The sequence below is a fragment of the Triticum dicoccoides genome, chromosome 5B (genome assembly GCF_002162155.2).
Source record: "Triticum dicoccoides isolate Atlit2015 ecotype Zavitan chromosome 5B, WEW_v2.0, whole genome shotgun sequence".
Lineage (NCBI taxonomy): Eukaryota > Viridiplantae > Streptophyta > Magnoliopsida > Poales > Poaceae > Triticum > Triticum dicoccoides.
Genome location: NC_041389.1, coordinates 574,191,148 through 574,214,299, shown reverse-complemented (window position 1 = coordinate 574,214,299; position 23,152 = coordinate 574,191,148). Strand labels below are relative to the sequence as shown.

The window sequence follows — 23,152 nt, the reverse complement described above, 5'->3', positions numbered from 1 at the left end:
TAGCTGCAGCCCAGTGCTCGCCTAAGATATGGAAATCCTACCGAGTGAAGAGCAAACCTCTCACTCGGGGGCTTAGCTGCAGCCCAATGCTCGCCTAAGATATAGAAATCCTACCGAGTGAAGAGCAAACCTCTCACTCGGGGGCTTAGCTGCAGTCCAAGTACTCGCCTAAGTTATGAAAATCCTACCGAGTGAAGAGCAAACCTCTCACTCGGGGGCTTAGCTGCAGCCCAGTGCTCGCCTAAGATATAGAAATCCTACCGAGTGAAGAGCAAACCTCTCACTCGGGAGGCTTAGCTGCAGCCCAGCGCTCGCCTAAGTGGATTAAGGAATAAGTCGACTGCAGTGAGCGTCTTGCTTTGAACCTGCAAAAGACATTTCGAGCCGAAAGCAATCATATTCAAACACCAAATTCAAGTTCAGATCGATACCTAAAGGAACCGAAAGTGCTCAGGCGCTAAGCCTGTTAAGGTTTATCGGTTACAACTCCACTCGGCATACCGAGGCAAATTTAAAGGGTCGAGCTTAGAAGAAGTTTTTTACCCCTCCTGTGGAGGGCTGGAAGGTGCAACAAACTCATCAAGATCAATTCCATCTGCGATCCGAGTGGCAGCAGCAAGGAAAGTTTCCATAAAGGACCTGAAGTCGTGTTTCTTGGTGTTGGCCATCCGGAGGGCAGCCAGCTTGTCTTCTCGCGCATCTTTGCAGTGGACTCGGGCCAGACACAGAGCAACATCTGCACCACACCGAGCCGAGGACTTTTTCCACTCCTGCACTCGACCAGGGACAACGTTCAAACGAGCCATCAGCGACTCGAGGTCGTTCTGGAGTGTCTCCCCGGGCCAGAGCGTTGAGTCGATGCGAGATGTGGCGACCTTCAGACTTGCAAGATAGTCCACGGCAGCTGCAACACGGGACTCCAGTCGGAAAACATTCATGGCAACTTCGTCGTTCACCGGAGAATTGACGGGGTCAAGGTTTGGTTCCAGTCGGCTAGTCTCTTCTTCAAAGTTTTGACAAAATTCTGCAAGGACGATCACAGAGTCAAGGCAATGGTCGAATGAAAAAACCACAGTTGAAAATGATTGTTGAGCATAAAGGTTTACCTTCAAGCATAAGAAACAGCCTCTTGGCAAGGCCACTCAGGAAGACCTCCAGGTCATTTTTCTTCCCAAGAACAGCTTTCAGAGTAGCATTTTCTTGCTCAAGCTTTGCGACTGAAGCTAACTTCTCGTCAACAAGCTTCATCTTCTCAGCCAGTTCAAGGTCTTTTTTCCTTTGGGCCTCCCTCACCTTACCTGCAAGTTACAGCAAGATCAGATTTTGAAACAAGCAAAGGGAAAAAGCAGTCGTCAAGGTCTCACCAAACATACCTTCGGTCTCCTCCTTCGCCTTCGTCAGATTCTCTTGAACCAGCTTCAAATTCAGCTCGAGCTGAATGTGCTTGTTTTCCAGTTCAGTGTAGCGAGCCGCAAGATCACAGGAGTTCTACGAAGAACCAATCGACTAAATGTCAAAGATAATTTACTTCCAAGTGGAAAAGGAAAAATCACGCGTTTCTAAGACTACAGCCGAATCCAAGCATTCGACCGTAGTCTCGGGGACTACACCCAGTGGGTGCACTCAGCGTGCCCCCACTAATCCTATGGAAGACAGAGTCGACCAGTCGACCGGTTTGCGAAATCCAGTCGCCATAGTCGAATGACGGAAAGACTGAACTTATAAAGCCTAAGGCCGACTGCCAGCAGTCGACCTTAGCCTTGGAGACAGAGTCGACCAGTCGACCTCAAAAAAAAGAAAAAAAGAACAAGATGTATTCTTTAAGACTGTAACCGACTGCCTGCAGTCGACCATAGTCTCGGGGACTACACCCAGTGGGTGCACTCAGCGTGCCCCCACCGGTTTGCGAAATCCATTCGCCGTAGTCGAATGACGGAGAGACTGCCCTTATAAAGCCTAAGGCCGACTGCCAGCAGTCGACCTTAGCCTTGGGGACTACACCCAGTGGGTGCACTCAGCGTGCCCCCACCGGTTTGCGAAATCCATTCGCCGTAGTCGAATGACAGAGAGACTGAACTTATAAAGCCTAAGGCCGACTGCTAGCAGTCGACCTTAGCCTTGGGGACTACACCCAGCGGGTGCACTCAGCGTGCCCCCGCTAACACGGAGTTTAAATCGGCACACCCAATGGGTGACTACTATAAATTCTGGAAAGAAAAGTTTTTGATAGCATATCCTAACAGAACAAAAGGTGGTCGACTGACCTGAACATTGCTTTGGAGGGCGGAAATGGCGTCGTAAGCTGCCTGGCTCGCATCCCGGATGGTCCTCAACTGCTCCATCATGATCCCTGCCTGGCGTATCGCCTCCTTCGCTGCGCCAGCTTGGTCCTCTGGGACATGGTGCGTCGTGAAGAGGGAAGGCTTCGGAGCACTCGTCAGCGGATCTGCGAAGGACACAGTGTGTCGAGTGGCGTTTTCCTCCTCCGCGACCAGAGTCTCAGGCACCGTCACATCCTGGGGCACCCTGCTGGCAGACGCTTTCCTTCTCATTCTGTGCTTCAGCGGTTCCTCATCTTCATCATCATCAGGGAGAGTGATAACAACATTGGATGGAGCTACAGAAAAGAATCAGAATTAGAGATCATGAGTCAGTCGACTAGAAACGGTGTTAAGAGTATAATACCAGGTTTTGAGGTTGCTGCGTCCTCCATCTCATGGTCGTCAGCCCGGGCTGAGGTCTCAGAAGTAGCAGCACTGCAACCCCAAAGAGTCAGTCGACTAACTCCAGCGCCAACCAGAGATAAAGTTCACGCAAAACAAGAAGACTTAAGCAACATGATTACCCTGATATGGTGGGGATGAACACCTTCATCTTCGGCAGGTGCTTGGTCGGCTTTGACGAGGCCGCCCTGGGCTGCTTCGACGCCTTTTCAGTCGGCGCCGGAGAGGTGGTCCGAGGGCGCTTAGTTGACTGAGTGACAGTCGCAACCCCCTTGCCACGTTCAGTCGCAGGGTCATGGACAAGTTTCGACCGCCTTTCCGAGCGCGGTGGTGCAACCTCCTCCTCCTCCTCTTCCTCGTCCTCATCAACATCATCATTATCGTCATCAGTGTCATCATCATCATCATCATCCTCAGCGGCGTCCGAGTCCCACTCCTCCTCCTGGTTCTCGCCCCCGCTCGCTTCTCCCTCCTCAGTCGGAGCTTGTGCTCCGTTGGGCATCGAGTACAGCTCAGTGAGGGCCTGATAGACATCCAGACAAAGATCAGTCGACCGATCGGCAGGGAAAACAGAAATAAATATGACGAGAATACAATGGGAAGTGGAGCAGACATACCTTGTTTGGATCACTGTGGCAGTCGAGTGGAGGAATCCTTCTGGCTCCGCGAGGGTTATCCTTGTTCCCAGTAACAACGGCCATCCACCTTTCCAGAGTGGCATCGTCGACTGTTTCTGGATTGACCCGAGTCACATCCTCAGTCCCGCAGTGCAACCACATGCAATGGCTCCGGAACTGAACAGGCTGGATACGACGCCTAAGGAAAACCTCCAGGAGATCCATACCCGTCACTCCATCCCGAACCAACTGAACTACATGCTCCATCAGCATCTTCACGTCAGCTTTCTCCTCCGGAATCACCTTCAGAGAGGAGGGCTTGTTCACTCGGTCCATGGTGAACCGAGGGAGTCCACTCGACTGCCCCGGCGTCGACTGATCCTGGCAGTAGAACCAGGTCGACTGCCAGCCTCTGACTGACTCGGGAAAAGTCATGGCTGGGAAGGTGCTCTTGCTCCTCACGTGGATCCCCAGACCCCCACACATTTGGACAACTCGGGTTTTTTCGTCGCCTGGACTCGCCTTCTTCACGGTCTGAGAGCGACACGTGAATATGTGCTTGAACAAGCCCCAATGCGGTCGACAACCCAGAAAACTCTCACACATGGACACAAACGCGGCAAGATAGGCGATAGAATTCGGGGTGAAGTGGTGGAGTTGCACTCCAAAGAAGTTCAAGAAACCACGAAAGAAAATGCTCGGCGGCAAAGAGAATCCGCGGTCGACATGGGTAGCCAGAAGCACGCACTCACCCTCTTCTGGCTGGGGCTGCCACAGTTTCCCCGGAAGCCTCGCAGCTCCATGAGGGATCAGGCCCTCGTTGGCCATGTCGAGGAGATCCTTCTCCGTGATGGTCGACTGGATCCAATCTCCCTGGACCCAGCCTTTCGGCAGGCGAGATCTAGACGAAGACCCGCCGCGGCTGGTGGATCTCCCCTTCGCCTTCTCCGTCGCCGACGCCTTCTTCGCGCGTTCCAGCGCCGCCGTCTTCTCCTTGACCATGGCTACCGACGAGGCGCGCGAGGAGAGGTTGTGCGGAGGCGAGAGCGAGCGCGTTGGGCGGAGACGAAGGGAGCAGAGGGAGAATGCTGAGGCACTGTTCAAAAAACCCTCGCCGGGCACATTTATAAGATCCCTTCCGAGTGGATGACAGGTGGGCCCGGTCGATCTAATCATATCCTGAAACAATTGCGCGAGCGTGATACGTGGCGAAAAAAGTGGCGCGGGGATCGAGGCGTCTATGCCCCGTCCCATCCGAGCGCCGCGGACCGCTCCGCTTCGCGCGCTCCCCCAAATTCCGTATCCCGCGGAATCCGCGAATGGCAGATCAGTCTGCCAGACGCGGGATTCACTGCGATCCGTCGCTCGGAAATCAGCGAAGTCCAAAAGATCACTCGACGAAGAAAAAGAATGGATTGAGTCGACTGAAGAAAAGTTGCTCACTATCAACAAAGAGATTTTTTGGTTCAAAGCAACGCACGACTAGCATGCGAAGGTTAATCGGAAACAACATCAACTCCGTCATCACTCAAGCCTCAATCCATTCGGGGGCTAATGATGGAGTCATGTACCTAGGGTAGGGTCACAGACTTGATCTAAGTACCCTGCCCAGGGACATCCTTAGAAGAGATCACCTTCCAGTCGACCTACGAAGGACTCACTCGACTGACTTGAAGGACTCGACCAGGAAGACTCACTCGACCACCAGAAGGTCAATAGGCACTCTGCACTGCAACGGTCTGTAATTAAGTAGACTTTATGATAGTAAAGACACTTTATGTGGGGCGTTACCAGTAACGCCCCGGACTTAACGCACCTTAAACCCTCTCCTACGTGGGCTGGCTGGGGTCCTGGCGCACTCTATATAAGCCACCCCCCTCCACAGGTAGAAGGGTTGGGCACTCTGTAATCCATATACACATAATCCACTCGACCGCCTCCGGGCTCCGAGACGTAGGGCTTTTACTTCCTCCGAGAAGGGCCTGAACTCGTACATCTCTTGTGTTTACAACCTCTCCATAGCTAGGACCTTGCCTCTCCATAGCTAGGACCTTACCTTGCCTCTCAAGTACGTACTATCCGGTTTGTCCTCTGGTGCTTGTAACTCGGTCCAGTCATTGATAAAGTCAACAAGTGCCTGAGACTTGATGGCTGTTCGAGGCACATACTTCAAACCATGTGGACCAAGCTCAATCGCCCACTTTGCAACCCGGCCAGTTGCCTCCCTGTTCTGAATTATATCACCCAAAGGGGCTGAACTGACAACTGTGATGGGATAGCCTTGAAAGTATTGTTTGAGCTTCCGACTTGCCATAAAAACTCCATATACCAGCTTCTGCCAATGCAGATATCGCTGCTTTGACTCGATAAGCACCTCACTGATATAGTAAACCGTCCGTTGAACCGGATATTCCTTACCAGCCTCCTTGCGCTCCACCACAATTGCCACACTGACAGCACGGGCATTAGCAGCCACGTACAATAACAAGGGCTCTTTGTCAACCGGAGCAGCAAGGACCGGCGGTTCAGCCAACTGCCACTTCAAGTCTTCAAACGCCGCATTAGCCGCATCACTCCAGACAAAGGTGTCTGTTTTCTTCAACATCTGATAGAGAGGGATCTCCTTCTCTCCCAAACGGCTCATAAACCGGCTTATGGCTGCAATTCGACCTACTAGACGCTGAACATCATTGATGCACGCCGGTTTAGCCAAGGATGTAATCGCTTTGATCTTCTCCGGATTAGCCTCAATGCCTCTGTTTGATACCAGAAGACCTAGAAGCTTGCCTGCCGGAACACCAAAAACACACGTATCTGGATTGAGCATCATCTTGTAAACACGCAGATTGTCAAAGGTCTCCTTGAGATCATTTATCAATGTCTCCTTCTTCCTGGACTTTACCACAATGTCATCAACATAGGCATGAACATTGCGCCCAATCTGAGTGTGAAGACAATTCTGCAAACAGCGCTGATAAGTTGCCTGGGCACTCTTGAGCCCAAAGGGCATAGAAACATAGCAGAAGGCTCCAAAGGGAGTGATGAAGGCGGTCTTCTCCTGGTCCTTAACTGCCATTTTGATCTGATGATAGCCTGAATAAGCATCCAAGAAACTCAAACACTCACAACCCGCCATTGCGTCAATGATCTGATCAATACACGGGAGAGCAAAGGGATCGGCCGGACAAACTTTGTTCAAATCTGTGTAATCCACACACATGTGCCAAGTGCCATTTTTCTTAAGAACAAGCACCGGATTAGCCAACCACTCAGGGTGAAACACTTCAACGATAAACCCAGCAGCCAACAGCCGGGCTACCTCTTCACCAATTGCCTTGCGTCTCTCCTCGTTAAAGCGACGAAGAAATTGCTTGACCGGTTTAAACTTGGGATCAATATTGAGAGTGTGCTTAGCGAGTTCCCTCGGTACACCTGGCATGTCAGAAGGCTTCCATGCAAAAATGTCCCGGTTCTCACGGATGAACTCGATGAGCGCGCTTTCCTATTCTGGATCCAGATTTGTGCTGATGCTAAACTGTTTAGATGAATCGCCAGGAATAAAGTCAACAAGCTTAGTCTCATCAGCCGGTTTGAAATGCAGGGTTGGGTCATGCTCAGTGGTGGGCTTCTTCAGAGGGGTCATGTCTGCCGGATCAACATTGTCTTTATAGAACTTCAACTCCTCTGTAGCACAAACCGACTCAGCATAGGCCGCATCTCCTTCCTCGCAATCCAAAGCGATCTTACGACTTCCGTGAACCGTGATGGTACCTTTGTGACCCGGCATCTTGAGCTGCAAGTAAATATAACAAGGCATTGCCATGAACTTTGCATTAGCCGGTCGCCCAAACAGTGCGTGGTACGGGCTCTGGATTCTCACTACTTCAAAGGTCAATGTCTCAGACCGGGGGTCATGTTCATCACTAAACACAACCTCCAAAGCGATCTTACCAACAGGATATGCCAATTTACCTGGCACCACACCATGGAAAACAGTGTTTGACGGTTTAAGAATTTTGTCTGTCAACCCCATGCGACGGAAGGTCTCATAATACAAAATGTTGATACTGCTCCCTCCATCCATGAGTACTTTGGTGAACTTGTAACCTCCCACCTGAGGTGCCACCACCAAGGCTAGGTGACCCGGATTGTCAACCCGGGGCGGATGATCCTCTTTGCTCCACACAATAGGTTGCTCGGACCATGCAAGTAACGTGGTACTGCCGGTTCAACATCATTAACAGCCCTCTTGTGAAGCTTCTGATCACGCTTGCACAAACTAGTGGTGAATACATGGTACTGCCCACCATTCAACTGCTTTGGGTGACTCTGATAACCTGACTGCTGTTCATTTCCTTGATTACTCTGTTGGTTGTTACCACCCTGGTTCTTCTGGTTGCCCTGATTATTCTGAAATCCAGAGCTTGAACCACCGCCACCATGAAAACCTGGTCCTGAACCGCCCGATGGACCCTGATCATACCGGAAAAGATCAGAGTTTTTGAATTCCTTCATAATATGACAATCCTTCCAGAGATGTGTTGCAGGAACCTCCTTGGTCCCATGCTTTGGGCAGGGCTGGTTCAACAAACGCTCCAGATTCATTCCGCCACCACGCTGGGGCGGTTTACCCTTACGACGCTACACATTAGCATTAAACACAAAATTTGAATCTGCTTTGCGCTTACCATTATTCCCATGGCCCCCTTGATTGTGCTGCTGTCCTTTTGCACCGCCGTTCTTCTTTCCCTTCTCCGGTTTCTCCTCATCAGAATCGGGATCCTTGGTGTTATCAGAATCAGCATATTTGACCAAGGCGGCCATAAGGGTGCCCATGTCATTGAAGTGGCGCTTGAGCCATCCCAACTTCATCTTTAGTGACTTAAACCGGCAATTGCATTCCAAAGTGATGATTGCTTGACCAGCGTTAATCCGGCATGAAGAATGCAAAACTTCTGAAACCCGGCGCACCCAATGAGTTGTTGACTCGTTCTCCCCTTGAACACAAGCATCAAGATCCACAATGGACATAGGCTGTTTACATGTGTCCTTAAAATTGGCTATAAACCGGGCCTTCAACTGGTCCGATGACTCGACAGAGTTAGCTGGTAGATTCTTCAACCATGTACGGGCTGTTCCCTCCAACATCATCGTGAAGTACTTTGCACAAGCCGCTTCGTCCACATCCAGCATCTCCATAGCCATCTCATAACTTTCCACCCACGCCTCGGGTGGCTGATCAGCGGTGTAATTTGGTACCTTACGTGGGCCCTTGAAGTCCTTAGGCAGTCGCACATTACGGAGAGCCAGAATAAGACACGACACTCCCCAAGAATTGAAAGCAAGCCCGGTGCCTCGGTCCACTGACGCTGCTGGCTGAAACAGGGCGGGTTGATATCGACCCGCATGTTGTGCTGCTAAAGCGGCCTCCCTTTGTGCTCTTCCATTATCCACCATGTCCTGAGCATTCACATCACCACGCGCCGGATTAGGCCCTTGAGGGGCAATGCGGCGCTGTGCACTGCTAGACACTTTCAGTTCATCTATATGCCTGCTATAGCTTTTGCTCGGACGTGGAGTTGAGTGAACCCTGTCTCGGCTATACGAGTAAGCTTGCTGCTATGTCAGAGCCGTTTGAAGAAGATCCCTGGCCTGCCGTGTCTCGACCGCCGCCGGCGATTCACCCTCTATTGGAATAGCTGCCAACCGGGATGCTGCTGCTATCATATTGTCCAAAGGGGTAGAAAAGTGACCCGACGGGGGTGTGTTATATCGTAGTGGGTTATCTGTGCGTCGAGGTGGACCCATCACCTGAGGTTGATCCGTCACTCCGGTCCTTGGCTCAGTATTCCGGTTTACCGCTGCCGGGTTGCTAGTTCCTGCTCCTGGCGTATCGAAGAGGTTCATCGCATTGTAATCCGCCGGCAAGCGAGATTGATGTCTCCTCCTGAATACTTGATTCGAAGCGTTCTGAACCATCAAAAGTCGATAATTCTCGGCTTGAATCCTTTGCGCCTGGGCATCTAAAGCGGCCCGTTCCTCAGCCATCCTGGTCTCCTCAGCCGCTAAGTCCTCCTTGGCTTGTGTTATCTGATCCTTTAGCCTCGCAATGTCCGCATTGTGTTGATCCTGCGTCACCGGTGTAACTGCTGTGGTTAACAAGGTCGCCCAGGCATCCATCAAACCGGAGAGAACTTGAGCCGGCTGGCGCTCAGAGCCTCCTGCCCCTGCTACCGGTCCGGACGCCGCCGCAGTAGAATTTTGCAAGGTTGGTTGTATTCCGGCCATGAAGATTCCGACGTGGTTTGGCGGTTCAAGAAATTCCGGAATACTGGTGCCATCGGAATACCCTTCAAACACGCCATCCTGAACTTGGTACAGTGATTCGGTTTCACCAGCGGATGGTTCGCCGTCGGAATAAGCGACCGTCTCACCTTCAGATACTGGTTCAGATCTGATCCCATGGACACATCCCACGAACGCAAGCTTCATGGCAGGCTGAATCCGGGCGGGACTTGCACGCTGAGCCATTTCGACGAGGTCGGTGCAGATATCCGGTTCAGGGCCCGGTTCGCCGATCTTGCCGATGAAGACGTGAATTCCGCCGAAGGGGACCCGGTATCCGTACTCGATTGAGCCGGCCTCGGGGCCCTAGCCCGCGTCGTCGATGTAGAGCTTGCCGCGATGACTCTTGTTCATCCGGCCTACTGCATATCCTTTGAGTCCTTCAAAGCTGCCCTTCAAGAACTCGAAACCATCGTGCGGTAGCCCCACGGTGGGCGCCAACTATCGTGGAAATATCACGTCAGATGTCCGCATGGAAGGACTTAATCGTGGAGCCATCGCAACGGGTTAGCTTAAAGGGGTTAAACCGGACAAAGGACGTGAGGGATTTTATACTAGTTCGGCCCCTTCGATGAAGGTAAAGGCCTACGTCTAGCTGTGATGGGATTATTGGGGTCTCGCTAACCAGGGAGCTGAACAAGCTATGCCTAGTTATCGAGTTGTTGTTTCTTGTCCTTGAACCGCCGCCGGGTCGTCCCCTTATATACACGGGTTGACGCCCGGCCGGTTTACAGAGTCCCGAGGCCGATTCATACAAGTGTCCGGCTCGGTCTCTCCTTTCCTTATCTTACAATACAAGTTACATGACTATGGCGGTTTACCACTATGGGCCCTAATCCGCCTTTGGGCTCCGGGCCTCTAAGCTTCATAGTAAAGCGCCATCTTCTGAGTCTTCTTGGGCTTCAATATAGTTGAGGGTGAACCGGCCCCTCCTGGGCGGTTTACACTCAGTAGTTATATCCCCAACAGTTAGGTTTTTTATGGTGGAACCATTCCACCAGGGTTCAAGTCCTAGACGTGGCACTGGTGCTCACATTAATTTTTCTGAATTTATTTTAGGCTTTTCGGCGATGTTTGTTAATGGGAGGAGACATTTTGTTGAGGCGTCCATGATGGCTTCTTCAATAAGATGTTGTGGTGGCTTAGTATCTCAGAGGTGCTCATAGGGATAGAGTGGGTGTGCATACTTTGTAGGATGAGTGTAGTGTTTGTATTGTGTTAAAAAAGGCACAAGGATGAGTATAGGAAATCATCCAAGTTGTGATTCTGAAAAGGAAAGGGTCAGGTTTTTTCATTTAGTTTCATTAAAATTCAAGAGTTTTTGAAAGATCCGGCAATTGTTGGCTTTTCTTGACCATTAAAATTCGAGAGTGATACTGCCTTCCTAGACTTATTATGTTGACATTAAAATTTGATACTACATTGAACTTCTATGAAATAAGTTTTTTTGCGAGGAGAATGGTGTAGTTTGTTCATTTATTTTAATTTTTGTAATCATTGGCTTCATTAATGGGTCGATGATCTAGTACTTTTATGCGAAGAAAGGGCATCAAAGGAGGACATGCAACATGACAGGTTTCCACTTAAATCCCACATTTTCCCGTGCAGTTTTGGAACATGACTTGTTTGCCCATCTCTTGTTGGCAGTGGGCCATCTTTGACACTTTTGAAAGACCAAAGTATTTTGCATCAAACATCTCTCTCTCTCTCTCTCTCTCTCTCTCATGCGTCCTGCAGCTTGATCTGATCCGGTAGGTGAGTGAAAATGGCATTTGGTCGGGAGGACGCATCTGCATTCTCTCGTCTCTCTCTTGATGCTAATGCGATTTTAGGTAAATGTTTACGGACCCGTTCCTTTTACTCCCCTCGGTTATTAGTTGTCGATTAACCTACGAAGGTGAGGTTAATCTTCACACGTGCAGACGACAGCTTATTTACTTTTTCATCATGGTACTTCTACGTGAAGCAATAACTCAATTTCCTTGACATTAGTAGCACTTGTCAAACAAACAATAATTAGAAAGTTGCTCTGCTTGTGGGATGAGATATTTAATCTATTCCAGTTGGTAAAAAATCTTGAAGCTTTCAACACATGAAGTCAGACCATCCATATATTCAGAGAACTGTGGTCGATGAGACTGAGCTTTCACGCATGTTCCCCCGATCTTAATTGCAGACAAAGGAATCCCGGGGTAGAAATTCTGCCGCCTCCAATCCGTTTGGTGCACGGTGATGTCCAAGTGTCCAACGTCGTCCATCCATCCGTCCATGCGTCTTCTTATTTTATTCTGAAATTCTGAAAGGCGAGGCCGTCCATCGATTCAGCATCCAGCAGACACGAAAGCTCACCATGCAGATATATACCGTCAGCTTTTCCTTTTCGTAACATCAACATATTTTCGGCTGGGGATGGTATGATCGTTTCAGGCGGTCATCTCTAGACTAGAGTTTGGAGCAAGCGATCGACTGGATCAACACAATTTGATCAACATGTCGCCGCATTCAGCTGGGACTGGCCTTAATATGGGCCATGCATGCGGATGACATATAACCGTCAGAGCAACAGCAAATGCGTCAGTGAAGACGAAACGTCGGGGTTCGACAGCTGCGTGGATCCATCGACTGTGCAGTCAAAAACTCCATTGGAAATTCTGCTCCTTAGGAGTTAGGAAGGAGGGGTAAGCAATGGGTCATTGTTAACTGTATCCCAAGTCACGCATTAGGATATTTATTAGTACAATGTAAAGCCGAGCTGCTGAATGCCGCGCTTCTTCTTTCCTCAACAACTTTGTGCTTTTCGTTTTTGGCGATATACGATTCAACTTGGTACTGTACAAAGTTACGAGGAAGGGATGGCGGCAGGTTCTGAGAAATGGGGTTGTTAATTAGGTACCCACCGACTGGATTTGAGTGGGATCCATGGCAGCAAGAGGAGACCGGCCTGCAGGCTGCAGCGTCTGACTGAACCTGCCAACCCAATAATGCCATGGCTAATTACATGCATGCACCTCTTGACAGGTTAGCTGTAGAATATTGGAACTACAGTAATTATTGGCCCCTCAAAATAATTTAATTGATTCTCTTGATGGGAAAATTCCGAGAACTGGATGCGGTAGCTAGGAAAGCACACAATGCTTTATTACAGAAGTTTGTCACACCATTCAGTTATACAAGGACCAGCACAACCTTTAGGAATAATATGAAAAATGATGTGAACGCTGCTAATCTTCATTTCAACGCTTTCATGCTGCATGTTTCTTTGTATTTCGTTTTTTTTTTTTTGTGCGAGAGAGAACTTTGTTTGGCTGTGTGCATCTTAGTTATGCAGAGGCCGAATGTAATGCTTAAACCATTTAAGTAATAAAGTGCCCCTTTTTAAAAAATGCTGCAATAATGGTTGTGATGCACCCACAAACTTCGGCACTTGGTGGGGGAGGTACTCACACGGACACTACTGGTCCCAAGCGAGGACGGTTGGATGGAGATCCAACGCTATCTACACCATCCAAAGAGCTGGAAAACCAAGCAAAAGGATTAAAACTGACCAAGACTAACGAATCTGGAAGGGGAAAGAATAGCACACTGACACGACATCAATCCATCCGATTCCAAATCAAAATTCGGAGCATAACTCAAGAAGTACACAAATGACGAATTTGCTATCAATAGAGATGCTGGGTCAAATCTATATTATGCACTACTCAGTGTCAAATTTATCATTTTTGTATGCAGGGCTTTGTTTTGATTTATTTTTCCCGAACCATGCAGGAGAACTGCATATGAACTTTATAGATAGGAGAAGAAAAGGGCGGTTCAGAACGGCCGCAGTCTGACAACCAAGGAGTGGAAACAAAGAAAAACTTTGACAACATAGACTGATGATGTTTTGAATTTTGATTTGAAAACGGTGAACTACACACTTCCCCTGACCTCTCTGTGACCAGTATACAAGATGTTTAAAAATGACTATGTTTTTTTTGCGAATATTAAAAATGACTATGTTCATCAAATTCAGAACCGGAATCCAGTCGGCAATCTTGTATGACAGTCAAATGATCACCTGTTGATGAATGTACAGAATACCACACAAAAATGCTCTCCGGCTGCTTATTTCTATGCCCTCTCTTGTTTACAAACAATTTCCACTGCAATGCTCACTCTGGACGATGCACGGACGGCGCGAATCTACACTCAACAAATGTTAGCAACAATTTTACAAGCCCGGCAGTAAGTTTATAGCAGACGCTTACAGTCAATGACTACCATTTACAATCCTTACATACCACTTCTTTTTTCTGTATTTACCTAGAAAAACATGAACTAATGAGTCGCTCCATCTGAAACTGAAAACCCCAACCTTCCACACTCCGCCTTCAAAAAAAGGAGCGGCGCGAACGAAGGCAGAGTCAGTCATCAATGGTTTTCGCTCTCATGCAACCGCAGGGCGAGCACCGCGGCTTCCGGCTTTCCCGCCTTCGACCGTAGAGATAGTCCACCAGCTGCACCTTGGACCGCTGAACCACGGTTTTCGACGTCGTCTGCTCCTCCTCATACTTCACCAGGGCCTGCTGGACCTTCTGCATTTCCACCTCCAGCCTCCCAATCTTCTCTGACATCTTCCTTGCGCGCTCCAGGATCTTGCGCTGGTGCCTGCTCCTCAGGTCAATGTTGTCCCCGTCGAGGCCGTCGGCCGACGTGAACTCTTCGGCCTTCTTGGCCAGCTTACTGTTGGTGTCGATGAGCTCGATGATGGTGCTCTCGGCTTCCCTTATCTGGTATCTGACGTCCTCGAGCTCGAGCTCTTCTGACGCCTCGGTGTTCGTCTTGAGTTCTTGAATGCTGGACTGGAGGGTGCTGAGCCTCTTCCCGTCAGAAGATAGCCTCTGAATGACCTTGTTCTTCCACTCCTGGTGTGGCTCCGTGGTGATGGACCTTGGTAGCTCTTGGTTCACAATGCTCAGCTCTTTCACGACCACTAGCTCAGCAGGAGACTGTCTGCTGCTGCCACTGTCAAATGACTCACTCCGCGGCGGTCCCAAATCATCGCGCGCATGGCTATTGCTTGGTCCAGCAAGGTCATGAACCTTGTGATCTGCTTGTGCTGCAATTTTCTTCTGCTGACCAAGGGCCTCGGTTCGACGGCCTGAAGAAGGTTGGATGAGATCAAGCTGTATGTCTTTCAACATTTGCTCATAGTTCATTTCGACCAAGTCATCATCCAAAATCTCCTTGAGCTTCAGCGCCTCGATCTGCTTCCTCGATTCTTGCAGATTGGCATTGAAACCAAGCCTCTCTTGCTCCAGAAGGACACTGGCATCCGCGACCACATTCTGGAGCCTTTTGATTGTTCCACGCAATTTTTGCAGCTCCATGTCTTTCACTGTTTCACTTGCATTCTGATCACCGGATCCCAGTGTGGTTTCCAGAGGCTGAGGAGATGATGCATTTTCCTAAGAAAAAGAAGAAAAATGTAAAATGAGTCCCGGAATGAAAAGGATAACTTCGTCAAATGTACACAATGCCAGTTTTATTCTTAGGGAATTTATCATTTTGAGTGAAAGCATACGAGATTTCAAATGTTTATCATTAGTAGTTAGATCCTCCAATAACAGAGCAACTGTAAGAATTAAAGACTTTAATATCTCTTTTCAACATAAGATTAAGGATAAAATATTTAATTGTTTGTACTAAGGCACTACTATAAAAAAGTTTTTTGTTATAAGATGAAAGGATCCTATATTGCTAAATAGATGGCATTTCCTATAAAAAATTACTAAATAGTTGGAACCGGCTGCCAATTTTTTGTGTGCACGCACATGTCTTGTTTGTAATTGCCAAAAATACATGGAAAAGGGAATGTGTACCTCCACTTTGAGTTTATTTGATTGCAAGAAATCATTAGCAAGGGATACGGTTTGTTTCTCCAGGGCACTGACTTCGGTCTGCAATGATCCTAACATCGTGACATCACCATTCAGATCGACCTTCAGTCTTCTGTTCTCAATCTCTACAGCATTTAGTTTGTCTTTCAGCTCGTCCACATACGAATTCCTTCGGGTGATATCTTCCTTGAGCACCTCCTTCTGCACCATGGCACTTATCTCATAACTCTCACATGTTACGATGAGCTCGACGATCTTCTCCTTGAACAGAGCTGCATTCATGATGGCCATTTGCATGTGGGATACCAACTTTGTGATCTCCTCATTGCAGGATCTGATGTCGACAGAAGCCTTCTCCTTGCTCATAAGCATTTCCACATTTCCATGTAACTTGAGTATCTCCTCCAGTAGCATTTCATTTGATTCTTGAAGGCCAGCGCCGTCAACTTCTTTGTGATTATTTTCTTCACTAGACCGGTCACAAATGCTCATGGTTGTATCTTTGCCGAGATGGTCATCCAGGAATTCAAAATCACCAAGCTTCTTGTTCATCATCCTGATGTCCTTACAAAGCTCACTTCCTACGGCTTGGAGACACACAAAATCATCATGCAAAGACTTCAACTCCAGGGACCTGTCTTCATGAAGGTTTCTGAATATCACAAGAAGGACATCTTTGCTGACGGCTTCGCTCATGAGAACGCCAAAATCATCTTCAAAGCTCATCTCTTTCTCCCTGGAGTCATGCAATTCATTTGCCAGCAAAGAGTTTTGTTGAATCAGCTTTATAATCTCACTCTGCAGTGACCTCCGAGAATCTTGAAGTTCTGACAACTGTCCAACCAAGAACTTGGCCTCAGCTCTCAAGTCGTCAACTCTCTGGTTACGAGACTCCATCTCTTCCCAGAACTCATCGCTGATCTGCACAAGCTCCTGCCTTTCTGCCTGCAGCAGGAGCAACTCCTCGCTCTTTGCTTGCTGGTCTTGCTTGAGGATGTTGCGCTCCGACCGCAGGTCGGCTACCTCCTGTCTAAAGTGCTCCAGAAGGGTGACAACAAGAGACTTCTCAACAAGCTCTTTCTCTTTCACATCCTGGGCATCAGATATTGTGTTCCTTAAGAAGTTGATCTCATGCAAGATGAGCTGCAAAATTATGTCAAGCTTCATTTGGTCCAAGGACTCATACTTCTCATCCAAGTGCAATACTTCCCGTAATGAACCGATCCCTTCAGTTAGCTTCTGATTATCCTGTGACAAGCAGTCCAATTTCTCCTCATGAACCTTACATGCTTCTTCCTTCTTCTGCAGTTTTGCCGAGTAGTCCGAATTCGCTTCAGACATGTCGCGCAAACTCTCTTTTAAGATAAAGATCTCTGTCTGAGCTTTGACAATCTTCATCTCCTCCTCTTGAAGCTGCTCCTCTCTATTCCTGCCTTCATCTAGCAATAGGATAGTTTTGTTCTGTAGATCAAACTGAGTCTTGCTTCCTGAGAGTGCAAGATCTTTGTGTTCTTTCCTCTCAAGCCTTATTTGTTCTTGTAGCTTGATCACTTCATCAAGCACCGAGTCTTTCTCCTGTTGTAGAGCTGAGTGTCGCCTTTCTAGCTCTGTGTATTCTGCTTCTAAACTCACAAGAGTATTGCTGATGCTATCAACCTGGAACAATAATTCAGGTAAATACATGATCAAACGTAATTTTTCATGACAACTGGTAAAAAATAAATAAGGTCATTCACATGGCATACCTGAAAAACAAGAGTTGTCTTCTCAGATTGAAGAACTGAATTCTGACTGTTGACTGACTCTGAAGATTTTTCCAGCTCTTTCAACTTCCTCCGCAAGTCCTCGAGTTCAGCATTGGCATCAGATAATGAATTCTCCAAAACAGTGTTCTTCTTGAGCAGCACCTCCATGGTCTGAGAAATTGCCTCAAGCTGCGCAACAAGCGCAGCTCGCTCGGAGAGATGACTGCATATCTTGGAATTGAGTTCCTTGCATGATTCTTCCAACGCCGCCTTCTTCTCTCTTAACCCTTCAAGCTCAGTAGTTGAAGCTGCCAAGGACTTCTCCAAATGTGCATTCTTCTCAGACATCCTCTCCAACTGCCTCAGGTTTTCAGCGTGAAGAGCTTCTGTTCTCTCATGGTTCTTGATGATGTCTTTCAGCTCAACATTGCCATCCCTTAACTCACGTGCAAGAGCTTGAAGTGATTCTACATTTACGTTCACCGACTGTATCTGCTCCTTGATCGAGAAGTGTTTCCTCTCCAGTTCACTCCTATCCTCCTTCAGGCGCGAAAGCTCATATTGAAGTGTCTTCTTTTCATCCGCATGTTTACAGATCTCTTCTTCGAGTTTTTGTTGCACATTCTTCATGGAAATAATCTCATCCTGCAGACGAATTATCACTGCTGAAGAAGAGTGATATTGGCTAGTCAGCTTCTTGTTTTCTTCTAGAATACCGTCGAATTCTTTCTGAAGCACAATTTTGCTTGTTTCAATGTCCTTCACTTTGCTTTCTTCTCTCTGCTTCTCAAGAGTCAGCCTTTTGCTCTCTTCTAGAATACTGTCCAGTTCTTTCTGCAGCACAATCTTGCTTGTTTCAATGTCCTTCACTTTGCTTTCTTCTCTGTGCTTCTCAAGAGCCAAATGCTTCAGTTTGTCATGTGCTATTAACAGCTTCTTCTCCAAAGAGAGGCTCACCATTTCTGCTTGCATGCACTTGAGATGCTCCTCTTCTGTGGAGATGTTGAGCTTCTCCAGCTCATCTTGCTTCTCATTTAGCTCATCATGCTTCTGTTTCAGCAAATGTTTCAGCCTCTCTACTTCCAACTGCAAGTCCTGGTTATCTCTTTCGAGCACAAGGAAACGCTCGCCGTCCGCTGCGCTTGAAGGCAGTAATCCAGTTTGCATCTCCTCTTTCAGTCTGTTGAACTGTTCCTGGGTATGCAATATCTCAGATCGGAGGTTCTGTAATCTAGCAGAGGATTGTTGGCATTGCAGAACTGCAGTTTCCTTCTCTGCCTCTTGCTGCGCAAGAGCCTCCTTGAGACAAAGGACCTCGGACTCTGCACAGTTGCTCTGTTCTAGCACTGATGTGATCCTCTTCTTCAGGTCTTGGTTCTCCTGTGTCAGGCTTGCTAGTTCATTCTGCAGCTTCTCGTAATCTTGGTCATCTGCAAGAACACATTTTGCTTGTCACAACTTATTCTCAATGCGCGTGTGTGCGTATGTGTTTTGCAATGTTGCCCTAAAAACTCTTACCTTTACCATGCATTTTTGGATCACCAGCATTCATGAAAGAGAGGAAATATCGAGCCATTTCTGCATTGTCCTGGTCAGTTTCAGTTGTTGCAGATTCAGCTGGCAGATCATCATCTGGGTCCATAAGAACCTGATCAGGGAATGCTTCTGCTATTTTTTTATGGGCCTGTCGGAGGTCCCCGGCTGCATGATCATATCTTTCAGCTAGAGCTCGGTATGCACGGTACAACTCCTCAAGCAAGGCCATCAACTCAGGCCTTCTTCGGTAGTACATTTCCGCCTTTTTTGCAAAAGACTCCGCATCTTCTTCAATGATTTTGATCATCAGCTTAATTTTGCTGTCCATGTCTGCGTAATCACGAATTAAAAGATATGAGCCCAGTACAAACTTGAACGAACTTCTCAAAAAACTGAAGCGTCATCCAAATACAAGGAGAACGATAACCCGGACCCTTCATTGTTCACAATATTCATTCATTTACACTTTCATCATTAGATAGTTATCTTTTAAAACATGCAGCATAGATTAGCATTCCCTTGGCTGCATATGAAGTAGCATCTTAATCATGGAATGGAGTCAGCGGAGAATCTATGGTATTCCCCCAATTAAAGATAATCCATATGATTATCATATTACATCACATGTCTACTAGGGCCTAAAAGAATACATAAGATTTTTGGCTCCCAATCACTAATGCTCTCTTTATTATTGAAAATTCAAAAAAGATGCATTCTTAAGTTAAGAGCAATTATGTGTGTACATGTGGAAATACAACACAACCTTTTTAATCTGTACAACCAAAAATTCAGCTAGCTATCATATATAGACTTCATTATCTGACAGAGTCATGGTCATGTTAAGACTCTGCAAGATCTGTCAATCATGATCTGTTGGTTTGACATCTTCAGAGTTTATACACACATTTTAGTCTTAAAATGACTCAGGCATAAACTTTATAATTCATGACTGACAGATCTTGCAGAGTCTTCACATGAATCAACATGTTGGTCTTGATTTTGTTGAATTAAATGTACAACAAATAAATGTGCGTAAATCAACAGATCATGATTGACAGATCTTGCAGAGTTTTAACATGACTCTGTCAGATTAACATGACCATGACTGAGTCCCGACCCAGGACTGATTGCTCACTTTTGAAACTTGTAAAGCAATAACCACACGATTTTAGAGTAACAGCTTTTATAATCTGAATTTTCAGCTAACTGTCTGCCAAACCTAATAATAAACAATAAGTACATCAATGTACTGCACAGCTAATCTGCTGATTACGCTCATATATTCTACTATGGTGTGTACTCGTCTGGTAAATTAATTCAGTATATTTTCAGTCTAACCTCAATTAACGAACATGAAAATGATAATATACATTTGGTTATTCATTACAGTGGCCAACTAAACGAAGACGTGAGTGCCTGCAGAAGAACATGTTATCGCTAACTTGCTATTTTGCAGCATTGAAGTTGCCCATGTGCTTCGACAGTACTCTAATGACTTTCACACACGTACCATTACAATGCAAGTCTTTCCACAAGAAATTTGCAATTCATCATTGAAACCTTTTTCTCAGATTTACATCCTTGGGACCACATAACAGCAATGAGCCAATGACAATAAACACACTAGATCAAGGCACAGTTCCTATAAATCAGAGTAGTGCTTCTATACTCCCCTGAAAAATAAATAGCACAAATCCTAAAAGCAGTACCTAGCCAAATCCTGTATACATCGTGTAGATTTTCAGGTTTTGAAATTCAGACTATAAAATTATTATTTTAATTGTAAGCTTCATAAGTCATATTTAAATAACAAATTGCCATCTCGTATCTTTTCTGAATTTCCAATTTTGATTGGACGGGCTTAAATCAACAATAAAGCTCATTTGGATAATCCAATGAACTCCAATCTTCACTCTTCAGCAAGCATTCTTTGAACCACCTCTGAATATCTACATTTCTGCTCAAATTGATTTCAGAGGAACTTCCAGTGAAATTTCGTTTTCAGTTATTGTGTGTGTTTGCTTATTCACTTCAGAATCTGAGGCATGCTCGGTTTTTAGAATCCAAAGGAACCGGTCATCCAAGGAAATGACACGCAAACAGCTCAACAAGTTAATACTTATATTTTACCTTCGAGGTTCTCCTGAAGCCATTTGGAGTTCTTTGGGCAGATATGACTGTCCCACCACCATGAGTACTTGCGTTTAGCATCGGTCGGCGATGTTGTTGCCATTACGGCAACAAACTAAACAGCAGAGGATGTTCTGTGATCCCACAGGTAGAGAAGGATGACAGCAACAAGAACCAACCACAATCTAACACCAGCCAGTTACCTGCAAAACAAATACCCTCAGATTGTTAAGCATCCTGTTAGCATGCAGAAATAACTAACGAACTGGGGAAAAGGTTACTATCTGCTCCTATTTTTAGCTCAAGATCAGCAACGCCACAAGGTAGCAATAGCAGCGGCTAATCCTCCTAGTGATGAATTTGTTTCTTGATTATTAAAGCAGCTTTGAACTGAACATATGAGTTGAGTTTGATGAACAAAGCGGCACATAGTAAATGATGAACTGGAAACAGCAGAACTGCACAAATCTCCAAAAACAATTGCCCCGCAGGTGCCAATCGCAAAACTGCAGAGCATGCAACACAAACTCAGTAGAGAATAAACTGCAGCACTAGCCAAGGAAATAACAGCAGAGAGGAAATTTATCCAAAGTGAAAGCAGAAAAAACAATACCATGTGCAGGCTTTTTTCCGGCAGAAGTTCAGGAAATCATTAAACTCTAGCTCACATCAGCAGCGGCTCAAAAATCCTACTGAACTATAGCGAACCAAAAAAATATATACAGGGAATAAGAAGAAAGGGAGGTTGCTTGCAGAGGCAGGAATGAATGGAGCATCAAAGAATAATGATAGAGAAAAGGAAGGGTGGGCAGTGACAAGAAAACCCAACCACCCAAATAAAAGATGCCCCCAACCACTCTCCAGATCCCAGATGACCCGCAAAGCGCACAAGAATTCCAACCCCAGCGACAAGGAGGCCACATTGATTGCTTGGATACTCCATTACATTTGTGATCAGAGGCCAGGGAGAGAAGAAAACAGAGCCGTCCTTTCGATGACCAGAGAACGGGATTGCATCAAGAAACTGAGATCCCTCCCAATTCCTAAATCTTACCGAGCGAAAGATGAAACACGAAACCATCGAATTCCGTCCATGAGACTGAATTTATCTTTGTTTTGAAGAAAAAAATTGGAGCGAAGGAAATAAATAAAAGATGAAAATGATTGCAGTTCGTAAAGGTCGTACTGCTGATCATTGTCAGGCCCGAAAAACCTGCAAAAAAGAAGGGGAAAGGCAATCTTGCAGCGGCGGAGGCCACGAGGAACATCACCAGCAGGCCAACGCCTCAAGAAAGAGACAATCACACAACGACCCACACCTAACACCAATCGATGATGAACAGATTTTTTTTTTTTGGAAATGGAGGCATGCCCCCGGCCTCTGCATCATGATGAACAGATAAGAGAGAGAGAGAGAGAGATGGTCTTCTTCTTCTTCTTACCCCGATTTTCCTCTGTCGGCGAGCGCAGCTGCAACCCAATGGAGATCCAGCCGCTCCCATCCGGCCGCTAGGCCATCTCCCCTCCCCTCCACGGAGGAGCTCACAGCGCCGCGGCGGAATGCATCATGCCCGCGCGCATGCGTCGGCGGCGAGATGGCGATCCTTCTCCCCTCCCGTTTCTTTCTTGGAGCAGAGCAGAGCAGGTTTGATCGGTCAGGCCGGAGGGTGGTGGCGATGGGGATTTGATTGCTTGTTGGCCAGTGCTGTGGCCGGAAAGCAAGGACAAGGCTTGCGGCACAAAGCGCCGGCGATTGTGGAGCTTTTCTTTTGTTTCTTTCCGGTGGCTGGACGGGATCGATGGCGATCGGTTGGTGCAGCGGCAGCGGCAGCGTTCTTGTCTCTGCGTGCGAGCTGGGGACGCCGAAAGCACGGCTGGATTCCCCTCTCTCTCTCTCTCGCACAGTCGCACTGGACTAGTATGAAACCTGACGCTTTTAATTATGGGGGCATTGAGCGGCACCTGTCTCGTGCGGGATTTGCAGAGAGATTTGCGCGTGCGCCCTCGGGAGCGTTGGGAAATTGCGTGATTGTACGTAGAAGATGCCGCGTTTTTGGCTGATTAGCTTGTGGCTTTTCTAGCGGGATTATTACTGGTACTGCTAGCTGGGCAATTTGATGATTCGTGTGGGGGCTCCTCTGCAGTGTTGTTGAAGATTGGGGGAGGAGTAGATT

The 23,152-nt window shown here is 47.2% G+C and overlaps 1 protein-coding gene across 1 annotated transcript; it reads right to left on the bottom strand.

The window, feature by feature from the left end:
- Positions 1 to 13,765: 13,765 nt before the first annotated feature.
- Positions 13,766 to 22,891, bottom strand: LOC119311728 (protein NETWORKED 1A-like). Its single transcript, XM_037587422.1, has 6 exons — positions 22,421 to 22,891; positions 20,979 to 21,181; positions 18,831 to 19,178; positions 17,313 to 18,742; positions 15,550 to 17,223; positions 13,766 to 15,135 (listed from the first exon to the last, which is right to left on the bottom strand). The coding sequence occupies exons 2-6, from the start codon at positions 21,079 to 21,081 to the stop codon at positions 14,092 to 14,094; spliced, it is 4,599 nt and encodes a 1,532-aa protein (XP_037443319.1). The 5' UTR covers positions 21,082 to 21,181; positions 22,421 to 22,891; the 3' UTR covers positions 13,766 to 14,091.
- Positions 22,892 to 23,152: the final 261 nt, after the last annotated feature.